This window comes from Protopterus annectens, chromosome 8.part1 (genome assembly GCF_019279795.1).
Source record: "Protopterus annectens isolate FY-2018-M chromosome 8.part1, PAN1.0, whole genome shotgun sequence".
In the NCBI taxonomy this organism is placed as follows: Eukaryota; Metazoa; Chordata; order Ceratodontiformes; family Protopteridae; genus Protopterus; species Protopterus annectens.
The window spans coordinates 539,154,097-539,170,375 of NC_056742.1; the positions used below are offsets into that span (position 1 = coordinate 539,154,097).

Here is a 16,279-nt window from a genome sequence, read left to right on the forward strand (position 1 = left end):
CTACTTCATGAAAAACAGTTTACAGTAAAACATTTCAATTCCTGTATAGACCCCTGTCTGCTTCAAATCATCAATCAAGTAATCCTCAATTAACAGCAGGGAACAGACTAAAATCCTAGATTCTGTCTTTAAACCCTAGGAAAAAAAGAAGCAAATTTATCAAGAGTCTGCAGGCTCCAAAGAGACTCTAACCTTGTCTAGATTATTAACTCATAATGTTTCTGTTAGCTTCTTTGAGGCACCCTGAATTTCCTTATGCATCAGCTCTGTCTTTTCCCTGGGAATGTTTTTTCTGGCAGTCTCCGTACCGAGTGCGAAGACCTGCTGTTGTATTCAGCAGGTCAGGCACAGCACTATAGTGAGAATACTCTCAAGTATTTGAGCATTTCCTGAGTTTTCTGCTTGAAAAGAAGGTTTGCAGTGTGGCAGAGTGTAAGAGCTTGGATTGCAAACTGGCCCTTTTGCACATTTTAAACATTGGGATGAATTTTCTCCTTTGGATGAACAGATGAACCATTTTCGACATGTACTCTATTCATGCCAATTGTTGGGTCTTTTCTTTGTTTTTTACAAAGCAGATAGACTCCGCTGTTTCAGCTTAAACATTTGCAGTGTGATCAAAGTTGGTTTATAGACTTTTCAGTTGGCTCTATTCAGGAGATTTGTTCTTTGAGCTCTTTCCTTGAAATTGTGTGCTCTAGGGATCTCTCAGCAGCTATGTAACTGTTGCCTTCTAAATTAAAAGCAGTTTTATACTTCAGGACTTGCAGATATATTAGTAAATCTGAGTTTTTTTCAACTGGTAGATATCGTCCAACTCCAGGATTTTTCCTTCATTTCTCCCTGTGCTGCTTCAAGCTCCAGTACTCTGTTGTTACTGTTTGCCTCATACCTTTGCAGAGCTTTCAGATCGTTGACGTGCTGACACACAGCCTTCTCTTTTACTTCCATTCTTTTGTCATTGGCTTTGATGACAGAATGTCTCAATTTTTAGTACCTCCTGATACGCCTTTTCTGCAGTATTTTGCATGACTGATGACTGTCAGCAGTCATCCCCTCTTGTAAACCCAGTTCAGTGTTATGCATGTGTGTCATATTGGATAATGTGCCAGTTACGGCCCACAGACCTTTTCTTCACCGTGTTCTTTCTGCTGTTGTTGTTTATCTTCATTCAGATTCCAGTTTTGCAGGTTAAAATAAAGCAAGCCAAGTTCTTATCACTAGATTTTCTCGATATTTTTAAATAACCTACGTGGGAGAGGAAAATGTGAATGCACCTCGAGCAAGAGCCGTATGGAAATCCCTAATGCCATAATATTTGCTATACTCATGTTAATGCTTTATTGTGATATGATTTTGTTCATCATGGATTCAGCTAATGTGCTGAATTGTTATGTAGTACCACTGTAGTAGGTTGGCTGTAAAGTATTTCTTATTACAGTAGTGTTCACTTGCAATATGAAATCCAGTTTTAGAACGTTTGTTCTACTTGTTTATGTAGAGAATTGAAAATGTTGCCTTATATTGATGTATGATTGTTTGCCCCTCACCCAACACATTGTAATATTAATAATGTATTACTACATTTAGAGTGTGTATTGAGTAATTAACTGATTGATTTTCAGAAACCAGAAATTAGATAAATATTTGCCGCAACAGATTTAAACTTTGCATATTGTTTTTAGTTCATATACAGTTACAGAATATTTGAAAGCATTCAATTAAGTAGTAACAAAAAGCTGGGCATTTCAAAGGAATAGTCTTTTTGTGGGTTTATTGGAGCTGATGGTCCCTGCATCCCGGTCATTAATGTGACAAAGTATATGTACTCAAGGTTACTAATGAATGTGTGTGTCTGTGTGTTTGGATGTGTGTGCTGAGCTCAGCTAGCAGAATCTACCAGCATTTAGGCAGATAATGGACACACATAATTGATGCAGTAACTTATCAGGAGTTTTATAACACTGAAGGTTAAAGCATTGCTTGCATATCTTCCATCCGCTTAGTTGTCATTCTGTTTATATGTGCTGACTTCTTTAACCAGTCTACCAGCTCGCAGCAGATTTAAGAACAGCTTCTACTTGGAAGTTATGGTTAGTGTTTTAAGTACTGTCAAGTGTTTACTGAAAAAAACAAGGTGTTTATCAGATACATAACTTGAATGTTAAAATATTACACAGAAGACTGTTTAGTTCCTCATCTGTTGCTTTGAAACTTCAGAAAAGTTGTATTCCCTAGTGTATGGAAGATCTCGATAGTGCTTTGATCGGTACTGATGCCTTGCCATTAATGCTAAAACTAGTTGGGTTTATTGTCGGTAACACTGCAGAACTTAACAGAAAGGTATTTTTGCTTAGTAAGTCACCACTCTTGCAGGCTGAAAGGTATCAGCTGAGAGGTCTGACTGTTTGGTGAGGATGTGTCTTTGCCTCCCTTGCGAAGAAGATAATGGGGCAGAACCAGGACGTACTGGGAATGTTATAGGTTGTATTGCTTAACTTGCCAGGGAATCTGGGAATGCCGTTGGATGAGCTGTAAGCGGTTATATGGAACAGGGACAGCTCTGTCCGGTGGACTGTTGATGGAAATGAAGAAGTCTGATGTACACTGCTCACTCTCACCAGTTGTAGAAGATGGAAGGATAAGGGATTGTTGCAGCAACATTTGTTTCAGTGCTTATTCTTGTGCTTTGGGCCAGTTTAGGTCGGTAATCTAGTGTACTGCAGCTATTCTATGTAGAAAAAGTAATGTGTGCACAATCCATGTAGAAAAAGTAATGTGTGCACAATCTATGTAGAAAAAGTAATGTGTGCACAATCTATGTAGAAAAAGTGATCTGTGTACAATCTATGTAGAAAAAGTGATCTATGCACAATCCATGTAGAAAAAGTAATCAGTGCACAATCTATGTAGAAAAAGTGATCTGTGCACAGTCCATGTAGAAAAAGTGATCTGTGCACAGTCCATGTAGAAAAAGTGATCTGTGCACAGTCCATGTAGAAAAAGTGATCTGTACACAGTCCATGTAGAAAAAGTGATCTGTACACAGTCCATGTAGAAAAAGTGATCTGTGCACAGTCCATTTAGGAAAAGTAATCTGTGCACAATCCATGTAGAAAAAGTAATCTGTGCACAATCCATGTAGAAAAAGTAATCTGTGCATAGTCCATGTGGTGAGAGGCCACACTCTTTGACAGGAAAGTTATATTATTTTCACAGACTTGTATTTTAAGATGCACAGTTTTTCTCAGGATACCACTTCAGTAAGAGTTTAAGGATTTCTGTAAGGATGGGTGGGATAACTCATGTGACCTGTTAGAAATCAATTGACCTTGTCTTCTCTGGGGTACAGTAGTAATTAAATCTTGTATTGCTGCTAACTGGAAGACTATTCCCACATTTAGCTGTCAGGCTAATTCAGACGTTTTTTTTCCTTCATGGTAATTGATCATTTGCTGCTTCATAGAGTACCTCATGATCCCCTGATTCCCCATCTTGATTAACTGTCTTACCCACCGCAGACTGGGCTGTCACTCTCCCCTCTTGTGGCTAGTAGAAAAAAAGTGTCCGTTTCAGTAGGTGAGTGGAGGGTAGATCAGAGCTTCTTGGTACATCAGCTATGCTTCTCACAGGGAGTTTCTGCTTGCAAGCTCTAAGTGTCCTAATACAGGACGTATATATATATTTGTTTGCAGTATACCTTAAGCTCTAAGTGTCCTAATACAGGACGTATATATATTTGTTTGCAGTATACCTTAAGCTCTAAGTGTCCTAATACAGGACATATATATATTTGTTTGCAGTATACCTTAAGCTCTAAGTGTCCTAATACAGGACGTATATATATTTGTTTGCAGTATACCTTAAGCTCTAAGTGTCCTAATACAGGACGTATATATATTTGTTTGCAGTATACCTTAAGCTCTAAGTGTCCTGATACAGGACGTATATATATTTGTTTGCAGTATACCTTAAGCTCCAAGTGTCCTAATACAGGACGTATATATATATTTTTTGCAGTATACCTTAAGCTCTAAGTGTCCTAATACAGGACGTATATATATTTTTTTTGCAGTATACCTTAAGCTCTAAGTGTCCTAATACAGGACGTATATATATATTTTTTGCAGTATACCTTAAGCTCCAAGTGTCCTAATACAGGACGTATATATATTTTTTTTTGCAGTATACCTTAAGCTCTAAGTGTCCTAATACAGGACGTATATATATATTTTTTTGCAGTATACCTTAAGCTCCAAGTGTCCTAATACAGGACGTATATATATTTTTTTTGCAGTATACCTTAAGCTCTAAGTGTCCTAATACAGGACGTATATATATTTTTTTGCAGTATACCTTTCCCATACTTCCATTTGTGCTATACAGCATCCACTTTTCCTTTGAAGCTGCACCAGGAAGGAAAATAGATGCAAGCTCTCTCTCCCCCTCCCAAGGTAGATGAATTGGCCACTGGCCACACACCTGACCCTGTGTGTCCCAGGTCACTGATGGAGCTCATCTCTACCCTGGCACATTGGATGCCTTGACACTGCACCACTGGGACAGTAATCTGATGTTACTAGGTCTTTATACATGCCAAGAGTAAATTTGATTGGGTCCTCTCCTGTTTAGTATCTACTTCTCTGAAGTACAGGCTAACACAGAAGGTCTTTGGCTAACTAAATTCGCAGATTGTATGTTAGGCAGAGATCACCTCTGAGTAGGCGATATGCGACGGAGTATGGCAAACTAGGAGCCATAATTGAAACTCCTAACGATGTGGACATCCTACAAAAGGGCCTCACTGAGACAGATGCCTGGTGTCAAAGACATGGTCTCAAGTTCAATGCCAAAAAGTGCACTCTCGTCCCCTTTGGTAAAAATTCTGTACCCATAAACTACCACATAGGCGGTAGTCTACTTAACACCGAAAGTGTAATAACAGACCTTGGGACACAGGTAGTCAGTAGTCTCTCCTTTGATAATCACATCGCCAAAGTGGTCAGGAAATCCTTCTACGTGGCACACCTCATCACAAAAGGTTTCTCATCCAGAAAAAAAGAGGTCATTGTTCCCCTCTACTCATCACTCATTAGACCCATTATAGAGTACAACGCCCCTTTTGGTATGTACCTCACAAGACATCTACAACAACTGGAAAGGCTGCAAAAATACCTCACAAAGAGGATTACTAGCCAACAGATGCCTTACGCAGACCGTCTCAAAAAACTCCAGCTTTACTCCGTCGCATATCGCCTACTCAGAGGTGATCTCTGCCTAACATACAAAGCTATGTCAAACCCAGAGTTGTTGGACATGCTCCACTTAAAGAAATCCCAATCCCTCCGAGCTACACACTCTAGGGACCTAAACCTTGTCACCACAATAAACAGAACATGCTGGAGGGATAGATTCCTGTCCCAGAGACTTCCCATACTCTGGAACAGACTACCTATCTATGTCAAACAGAGCTCCTCATTAGCACTCTTCAAGAAAAATCTTGATGATTGGATGGGTAATAGGAAATTCTCCCCGGGGATCACTTCTGTGGTTCTGCTTGACAGGGGCACAGGAAAATAATTTTCTTGGGTGGCGAAAGCCAGGATACATTTTTGGCTAGGCTTTTATAGGCCCTAGGGCCAATAGCCTAGTACCTACCTATGAATCAGTTAATTTTTAAAGCAAAATCTGGTAGAAGTTCAGGAGCTACTTCCCCAGATAGTCTGCAGATGTGCCATGAAGGCAACTAACAATGTAGTGGGATGTTAAGCTTATTCATGGTGAGAATATTGTTTGTTTTTGCAGAAATGTTAATCTGGTACTTTTATGTAAGAGTATTTGTTTATGCACATTTTTCAAATGCTCCAAGTCTGACATCAAAGAAGCTGTAGTAATTTCAGTGTCAAATACTTTTCAAATGTTTATTGTTGCTTTTAGGTTTTGGAAAGAAAAGTCTAATCTCAGTAACAGTAACAAGTATACATATATACATTTTTTTTTACTTTCATTCCAACAGTATTTGTAAAAGATGCATCAGAAAGATGGATCATCACTGTCCCTGGGTCAATAACTGTGTGGGTGAAAACAATCAGAAGTTCTTTGTTCTCTTCACAGTAAGTCTCTCTCTTCACTTGTGTTGTAAAAATGACATTTCACAACTTGAATACTGTTTCAAAGATTGTCACTGAAATTTCTGACTAATTGTTTTCTCAGCTATATCAGATATGCAGTGTTTATTCCCCTTACAAGCATTACATTCATTTGCTAAATAGACTACTGGGTGATATGCAGCCCAGATGGGTAATTTAATTGTAATGTTTTGTTGGTATTTTTATTCAAAGTGCAGTGTACTGTTGGAAATAAAACCGGATTGCCAGCACATACCAATTGAATAAGTACCATGATTTCTGTTATTGTCATATTTAGTAGGCAATGGACATACAGGTGTTAGAGGTTACCCATTTTGATATTTTTCTTAAACAGAGCACTCCCAAGTCATTCTGTCTACTCCCACCTGCAAAGCCGCACTCGCTGTTCTTTTATGGCAAAAGCATAACACTGTAAGTCAGTATCGCAGCCGTTGTTGGTCGGCCCCTGATTATCCCCCTCTTCTAAATCAAAATCACCTTGTACCAACATAAGTGGAAATCCTCATAGTCCATTCTGTAGCTCTCCCTTGCATATTTCTGGTATCATGTGTGGCAGAATGCAGTTCATGTCTTGCATTCTATATTGGCTGTACCACCAGAAAGTTTTACGTAAAGATATATGTAAATGTACACCGTGAAAGAATTTAAGTAATATATTTTTGCATCCTTAAATTAATTGCTCTAGGATCCTGGTGTGTTGATGTACAAATTATATTGGATTGCTGTGAGTATTACTTGTAAAGTTTATTAGAGGCAAACAAAAAACTGGAACAAACTTATGCAGGGAATTTTAAATGTACTAAACATGAAAGAATTGCAACACAAATTGAGCTGTTTTTATCCATTCTTGAAATACACATTCATGGCTGTTAATCGTCTCTCCTAAATCACGGTATGTGCAGATTAGTATATGTACATCTGCTGTGTCGGGTAGTAGTCTGAAGACATTTTATAATCTAAGAACAAAATCAGTCACTTTACCTGTTTATTGGTACCTTATCTTTGTACTGTTTTATATGACAAAACAAATATTTATTGGGTCTTCATGTGGTTAGATTGTCACATTAGCATCATGATCATTGAAAATAATAAATACTTTTAGTGCAGTAGTCCTTTTGATTGCTATTTTGGTTTTTAGCAGTACACTTATTAAACGCACCTCAGTGTTTCCTCAAAATCCAAGTTGCACACAAATTGTTCTGCCATAAACAGAGTTATACTAAACAATAAATAAAAAGCAAAAAAAAACTGGCACCCCACAAAACAACAACATTTCAAAAAGGGCATGAGGGCTCAAACTTTCACACCTCTGCCCCTTTACTCATATGTTAGTAAGTCTGAGATTGTGTATGCAGTTTACTGAAGAACAGCAATCCCAGGAACATTAAATAACAGGATTTCTGCAGTCTGAATGACATTTGACCAAAACTCACCTGAGTAAACAAGACATCTGCAAAAAATATGTGGGAAACGCACAAACAGGCAGACTGGATTCAGACTACAGAAGGGTAGCCATTTCGTGATAAAAGCTTCTTAGCATGTATATTTTAGGTATAGCAAAACAAACAAGGAATGGAGCTGTTCTGTTACTATAAGCATGTATTACAGCATGAATCTTCCCCCTGCATTACCTGAGTAGTACCAATCACAAGGCCATCCTTAGAATGCACCTGGTGTGGCTTGTTCTGTCCAGTAGTGCATGCAAGCAGGTTCAGCCAGTACCTTGCTTGTGTTTGCAGTGACACCAGAATCCAAAAGCTCATGTTTAACTGTGCATTTTGAGTGTGAGTCTTGCTTGCTGAAGTGCTAACAAATTGTGTAGTACTAAGCCCTTACTAGTTGTGTGTGTGTGTGTGTGTGTGTGTGTGTGTGTGTGTGTGTTTCATTCTTAGCATCTTTGCTACATCTGTATAAAGAAATAGTCAACATGGACTTTAATTTTATACAATTGTTTCCACATTTCTCCCCCCTTCTGAGACATCAAGTGAGTTTTCTTGAGCGTGTTTGGGTCCCTTAGTCCACACTGCGGTGCCGCATTTGGATACACTTTGGCTTAGCTGTGGATAAATCCCAAAACTCCTGTAGCCGTGTGTCCTATCTCTTGTGTGAGAATAGAACAGCTGCTGTAGACCCACCTCATCCAGTAACCCCCAAGGTCTCCCTCTAATTCTGCCTTTAACTCCCTGCAGATACTCAGTGTTAGTGTCTCCTTATCATGGCAGGGCTTCAGCATGTTAACATGGCAGTGTGTGCTCTTGCTTGGTAACTTTACTGCCTAGTTAATATTATTTGCTTTCCTCACAGTAGTGAAAGGGCCCTGTCATGCTGCCCACTGCTTTTCCTGTGAAACAGGAACAAGTACCACCCTCTTCTGTCCGGATGGATGTTGAGCTGTAACCTTCTAGTCCTACCAGACCTTCATTTGTTTTTGTGCTTCTTCTGTGCCAAACTCGCTAAGCCTGGTTCTGAAATCTAGAATATGAATTTCTTCCTGTGGGAATGGCATTTACCTTCCAATCATTGAGTTTAATTTAAGGACCCCCTCACTTTCTGAACATAATGCAACTCAGTAAAAATCCTTTCAAATCTTGAAATAGCTATCTGTATGCAGAGAGGAGATCGACACAGCACCCTTTTTATGGTAGGGGTGGTCTTAACTGCTTAACTCCCCCTTACTTCCACAAGCAAGTCAGTAGGTCTGACATGACACTGGCACCATTCAGTCTGTCAGTATTTCCTGGGGAAAGTGTGCCTTGCTGAAAAATTGTAACAGAGCATTTCCTACATTGTACCCCTATCAAGATACACCCTTGTTATGTAGCTCTTAGGTACTTAGAAGCCTCACATTGTCTATGACTAGTTTTTTTAAATGCTTTCTTAAGATGCAAAGGCACCAAAGCAGTCTTGCTTTATCTTCTCCTTGCCTGCCTTTTGGCACTGCTAACAAGTCCTACAGTGCCTTTTAACTTTTTTCCCACTACACAAGTCTCCATTTTGTGTGTTTTGCTCATGCAGCCTGAAAAAAAAAATAATTTAATGGGCTATGGTGAAAAGTATCAGACAGTAGGCCCTTGTGCCTGGCATCTGCTGCACCACTTCTCTCAGTTACTCCCTACAATAACTCACTATCCTAGCATACAGATCCCCCCATACTTGAAGATCTACAGGCTTCTTGGCAAACTCCTTGCAGTCTTTTAGGGTAGAAGTCCGTAGCTTTGCCTTTGTGATTTTCTTTGATCCTCTCCGCTTTCTCTTCCAAAGGAAATCAAGCACCTTTTAACAGCTGTGTGACGTTCAGGCTTGCTGCTGCTGCTATCTAGCTCATCTCCTGAATTATCCACATGGCCAGCCTCTGTTGGAGCTGTGGGCACTGACAGTCTCACCTCCATGGTGCCTTTCCCATGCTGTTGCCCCCATGCCTGACTGTATACAGTTGCATGTACAATGATGCTGGATCTTAAGAGTCCTTTCCTATTAAAATACCTGCAGAGATGTCACCTATGTGATTCCTTATCCCTTCCCAATCCAAGTACATTTTGGCCAGTGGTACCTCCAAAGGTGTACTTCCCATGGCCATTAAGTGGTTGCATTGGTGAAAGCTGCACCTTTCTAACACCTTCATTGTTAACCATTATGTCAGATGTAGTATCCCTGTTAGCAGCGTTTTTTTCCTTCCACAACAGGATGGTAAAAAGTGCTTGGGCTGTTCTGGAAGAGCTATTGTCTCAAAGCAAACTACCACTACAGCTGTCAGCTCCTTCATTTGGCCTTTGTTCCCAGCCTGTCACTGTGAACACATGAAATGCATGCTCTTAAGTTTGTAGGTAATTTAATAGGCATGCAGTCCATGAGACAATTTAGGAACCCAGCCACATTTCACGATTACCCCAGTCACTATCTGTTCATTTTCAGAACAGTGTGTGGGATTCCCTTCAGCTTGCTGTGATACCACTAACATCTGTCCATAATCTCCAGAGCTCATTTTTGCGGTTTCCTAACTTATAAACGTAGCTACTGTGCAGTGTATAGCTTTTCCACTAAGGTACACACAAGTGGTAAAACTGTTCTGCAGGTTAAAAAGTCCAAGTTATGAAATCACACCACTGCCACAAGTATACATCAGGGATGGATATAAGAATATAAGGACCTTGTGCTCTGATGTGTTGGGCTATGACCATTGCTTGCCATACCCTGAAAGCTTAACAGTGTAAGGCTGGGAAACATTATGACCTTTGGCATCCCAGTATTCCACCCAGTACACTTAGCTTAGTGCCTTGTAGAATTATCTTGCCATCAATAACTAAAACATTTTGGTTGTACTGTTTTGCATTCTCATGCATACACACAAAGTGATTTCCAGGAGGGTCTTGTAATACTTTTTCCGTGCAATAACCTCTTTGTGCTTCTCTTGTACCATGTTGCCACCAGCCAGACCATTCTGGCAGTCCAAGGACATGACTAGTTTATGGTAGCTTTGCAAAAGCAGTCAGATGTCAAAGGATAGATAACAGTTCATTTTTCACCAGTTCTATATAATTACCTTTGTACACTTTATCCACCAGTTGCAAGCCTTTATAGCTGACTAATAAAAAACATAAAGCTATGTAAAAGACAGTGATAATTAAGTATTCAGAAAATATGCAGACTTGTACAGAGAGATTCAAGTAAAAGCTATGGAACAGTTATCTTCAGAAAAAAAAACTCTGCCACCTACCATCTAGCTCTTCCTGTAGCTGTTCCTGTGTAAAAGGGTGACTTAAACTGGCTGTAACAATCGTAAAAAGATACGAGTTCATTGCGTTTCTGAGAAGTAGTTTGCCATTCTCCCCCTCGTCGTTTATCCTAAATGTTCTTCAAAGTTCATTCATTTCTCCCAGTCTTGTTCAGAGTCCTAACAGCACACAAAAGAGACAGATGCATAACTCGTAGTAAAGACCACATTACTTTTTGATCACCCAGAGAGATATCCTGGTATGAATCTGTACTAAAACATAGTCAGCTAGAACCGAATATTTGACACTCATAGTCCCCCTCCTGCATTTGGCCTAGTTCTCCTTACTCTTGTGCTCTTCTTGGCCAGAACTTCAAATATTAGTGTAAAGCTTGTCTTTACCTAGAAAACTGCAACGCACTTTATGATAATATTGCATCATGATTATGCAGCAATAAATAGTCCATGACTTGTGTGTGTGTGTGTGTGTGTGTGCGCGTGTTGTGTAATTTGAAAAACATTTCATTCTCAGCATCTTTGCTGCATCTGTGCTGTAAAGCAGTCACGTGCCTTAGTTGTGTACAGATTTCCAACAGTGTGAAGTGTTCTTCTCTCTCTTCAGCTCAGTCTTCAACAAAAACAACAGTGTTAATTCACAACAGCTGGGTAAATGAAGGCAGACTAAAATAATTCAGTTCTTCACTGCAGCTTGCAGTTAATTGTTCTTGAGCTGTGTAGTACTTACTTCAAGCCTTTTAGAGGTTTACAAAACTGAACTAATTATCTGTTAATATATCCCAGCAAATCACTTAATGAATTTCAGTGATTCCATTACACACAAGTAATGCAATGGAATGCAGTCATCTTGAAGATACAAGCTTTCCTAATGAGGTCTTATCCTTTGAAAAGTATGCAGTAGCCAGTCTATAAAAGGCTTTTCTAAACCATGTTGATATTCATTCATGTAGGAGTGAATGTCAGATTTCATCATGTTGTAAGTGTCCATGGTGTAAAGAGCTTTCTTAATCTTAATGATAGGCAAAATGATAACTAAAACTCTCAGAACCAGAAGTCCTTATTATATAGCTCACAAAATGCTGTTCCACTATCTTGAGTATATATATATAGAGAGAGAGAGAAATAGGGGAATCCTAAGTGAAAGACCTGCTGTGCTAGAGTTTTTAATTGAATCTAGAACAAAAGTTGCTGTTAAAAAAGGAGTAATTAGTAGGTCATAGAAAATACTGCGCGATAGCTGTAGGAATCACACGAAGTTAGAAAAGGTTAGGACGTGCGATTGGATAAGCAATTCACAAGGAAACAGCAGCAGGACATTTGAATGGCTGCCAAGTATGCAACATAGTCTAGAAGATTTAAGATCTTTGGTTTGAAATGCTTGCATAGGTATTTTTATACTCCAGGCAGATTCCTAAGAATGTTTCCTCCAGTAGATGACCGATGTTTTAGTGTGATATGGAAGAAATAGGTAACTGGTAGCATATGTTTTGAGAGTGTAATGAGCTGGCACTCTTTCAAAAGTCCCTACAGAGTATAGAATAGATAGAATATTGGGTGTGCAAATGGTGTGACTAAGGAAATCATTGTTTGAGCTGGGATATAGGATCTAAAGTGCCTAGACATAGTAAGACCTTATGAAGTTTAATTCTGGTGGCTGACAAAAAGGCAGTTACTAGATAACAGAAGTCAAAATGTAAACAACTGTACTAGAAGCAGTGACTGCTGTAACAGAGGGAAAAGAACTGGAACAACTGTACTAGAAGCAGCGACTATTGTAACAGAGGGAAAAGAACTGGAACAACTGTACTAGAAGCAGCGACTATTGTAACAGAGGGAAAAGAACTGGAACAACTGTACTAGAAGCAGCGACTATTGTAACAGAGGGAAAAGAACTGGAACAACTGTACTAGAAGCAGCGACTATTGTAACAGAGGGAAAAGAACTGGAACAACTGTACTAGAAGCAGCGACTATTGTAACAGAGGGAAAGAACTGGAACAACTGTACTAGAAGCAGTGACTGTTGTAACAGAGGGAAAGAACTGGAAGGGGAGCTTTAGAAAAGGGTAGCAGCAAATTAGACAAACAATGGAAATTGTGGGAATAATACATGCACAGTAGTGTTTTGGCAGAGGAGTAAAATATAAGGAACCGATCAGTTTATATAATGCTGAACTGATAAATACTCAAAAGAATATATGTGATGTATAATGTTTGCCACTGTCAATATGTTGGTATGGTTTGTTTTATATAAATGTCTGTTTATTTTGTCTTAAGTGATAATTCAGTAGAGGTGTTAAAAATAAAAAGCTGCTTTGCCACTGGATTGAACTAGATGGAACTGTATTCACGTCCTCCTTTTCTTCATCTTGTAGATTTAAAACTGTTTGAATGGATAACCCAGATAGTTAGTCAGAGCAAGGCTGTGGAATGTGGCCTGCTTACATTTCTGGGAGGCATTTGACATAGTATCACATAAAATGTTAAAGAACAAATTAGACAGGTTTGGCGAGGTAGAGTAGATAAAGTACCAAAAAAGTAGTGCAGATGGTCATGGTATATGAAGTCCATTCAGGTGTAATGGTTACTAAGGTACCGCTGCGGCTATTGCCAGACTTGTTTGATGTCGATCCTGCCTACACACCTTATCATTTTCATTGTAGTTAATGAAATACCTGATTTTTTATATAGAGAAATCAGTGTATAAAATGCAGGTACCAATGTTATTATATACCATAATTTGCTTATTTTTCTTGAAGATTTTCACATTTTACACTCCTGAAAAAATGGTATTGCTTGGGATGTTACCAAATGTTAGGTAGAGGACCCTCCATGAAGAAGGCAGTGCAGTTTGGGTAAGTATATTTATGGTAACACTTAGCATTGGATTCATAGAAGTATGCAGCATACCTGCACAGTGCCAGATACCAAGGTAGTGTGTCCAAAAACTAATTCAGGACGTAAAACGGTCATCATATTGAGTGAAAGGCCACATAATGAAGTGCTTGGGCAGCAGTAAAAGCCAGTACAGTGCTATAGCAGAATGCCAGAGGAGTTAATCTACTGTAGAGTTCTTTGGTGACATGCATGACATAGCAAAGCCATCACTCTGTACCCGAAACAGGGCTATGCACAAGGCTGCAGTAGCCGACACCAGCCCAGGGCATATAGCCAGAGGTAGAATAGCACAAAACTCAACAGCAGCAGCAGTGTGGGTATGCACATCAAAGTGGCTAAGCCTGTCTTTTGATATATTACAAAGACATGCATCTGGAGCATTACTCCCTGGGCCTCTGCTGAAAATTCTCTTTGTTCGAAGTCTGACTTTCCCGGTAAACAAATGTTAAATAATAACTAAATAAATGCACACACACACACACACACACACACACACACCTTTATTAAATTATCACTTAAGACGGAGGTAAACACACACACACACACACACACACACCTTTATTAAATTATCACTTAAGATGGGGGTAAACCATATTATCATTTCCCCCATTTACATACATTATACGTCACATGTCTTTTCTTCGTAGATATCATCAGTCCAACTTTACATAAATTGCTCATTTCCTGCTTTCCGTTAAACGTCACTCCTCCTCTTCCTGAATATTATTCTGCATGTATTGTTCCCACAATTGCCGTTTATTTATATGTAATTTGATCCTTCCCTTCCTTTAAAGATCCCTCTTTCAGTTCTTTTAGCTCTTTTATAATCTTCAGTACTTCATAGTCACTTGGTTTAGACTTTGATTTCCATTTTATTTACCAGCCAACAGAATTTAGATCCTGTGTCCTAGCTTAAAAACATAATTCCCTTAGTTACAGCCATTTGTTCATCCAATATTTCTGACAGAGTACTCTATAGGAAATGTTAACAATCTGCCACATCATTACACTCCCAACATATATGTTCCCAGTTACCTCTTTATTCCCTCATCACACCTCCAACATTTGCTATCTACCTCAGGAAAATTCTTTGAAGTCTGTTTGGACTATAAGAATACCTATGCAAGCACTTCCAAGCAGAGTTCCGTAACCTTCTGGACTTTGTTGCATACTTAGGAGCCATACATGTGTCCTCCCATAGTTTTCTTATAAATTGCTTTTCTAGTCTCTTTCCAATCTCTTTAACCACCTCTCATTGATTCCTATAGTTGTCTTGCAGTGTTTATATACCCTAATAATTATCCCTTTTTTAACAACAGCTTCTGGTCTAGATTCAGATAAAAGCTCCACCAGAGCAGATATTTCACTTAAGGTTCTCCTGTCCTTTTCTGTTTGCCTTCTCTACCAGGGATTGATATCATAGTATAGGCCATCTCAAGCCTGCTGTCGAAGGCATTCTCAAGCCTGCAGTCCAAGCATCATCTTGGCCTCATTACATTCTATTCTCTCTCTAGTTATTTGCCCCCAATACCTTGGTTCCTTTGACAGTTTCTGCCAGTAAATTCCAGACCTCTGTTCCCTATTTTCTGTACCCCTACTTGCAGTGGTCCCTTTTGGCAAAATCTCCTTTCTCTGGTTTCTTTCTTAGAATACTTTCTGCTACTTTATGAATATAATATTTTGTATGGTTGTTATTCTCCTTAAGGATTTGCATCCAAAATCCCACCCTGTCTTTATTTCTTCAACTTGGGCCCCCTGCTTCATCATTATCCCTTTTTATTTTGAATTATAACATGTTTCTTGTGTAATGTATATAAGCCGTAACTATGTATCTGTAAAGTATCCTTTCAACTCTTCAACTCGGGTAATCTAAACCACTTTGTTATATTGGAAGGATCACCTTATCCCGCTTAAAGCTTGTCCTTTTCCTTCCCAGATAAGTTCCTTCAACTCTTTATTAATTATTTTCCACAACTTTTCCAGTTGATAAAAATATGCCTGAACTGTATACAAAATTAAAGGGACTAAAAACATTTTCACTGCTTGTATCTTTCTATCCATATCCATAAACAAGAGCTTCCATTTTCTCAATTTTTGTATCATGTTTTGTTTTGTCTCTTCCCACATATCGCTGCTGTAACAAAAGCCTTTTTAAAAACGCTCCTGAATAAGTCATCCTATAGTATCCCTATAAGTAGCGGTATTGCTGAACCTGTGTGTGTGTGTGTGTGTGTGTGTGTGTGTGTGTGTGTGTGTGTGTGTGTGTGTGTGTGTACATAATTTATAGCTATAGCCTTTGTTTTATCTTCATCAATTTTATATCCCAAAAAGACTGGAAACCATTTCAAAATGTCCGACATCGCTTAGATGCCCTCTTCTGAATTTAGCAGATGCAAAATATCATCTACAAATGAAGCCAATTTTATTGATTACCTTAACAGTTATATCCTTGCACGTAAGAGTTCCTAATTTTCTTTGCCATTTTTTTTGACAGTGACTCTAAAT

General features: G+C 38.9%; 1 protein-coding gene across 1 annotated transcript in view; it reads left to right on the forward strand.

The window, feature by feature from the left end:
• ZDHHC7 (zinc finger DHHC-type palmitoyltransferase 7) overlaps nucleotides 1-16,279 on the forward strand; it is a 1,014,873-nt gene that overhangs the window by 702,473 nt on the left and 296,121 nt on the right. The window contains exon 5 of the mRNA XM_044082057.1: nucleotides 6,017-6,113. Within this exon, the coding sequence (XP_043937992.1) occupies nucleotides 6,017-6,113 (97 nt within the window). The remainder of the gene's footprint in view (nucleotides 1-6,016; nucleotides 6,114-16,279) is intronic.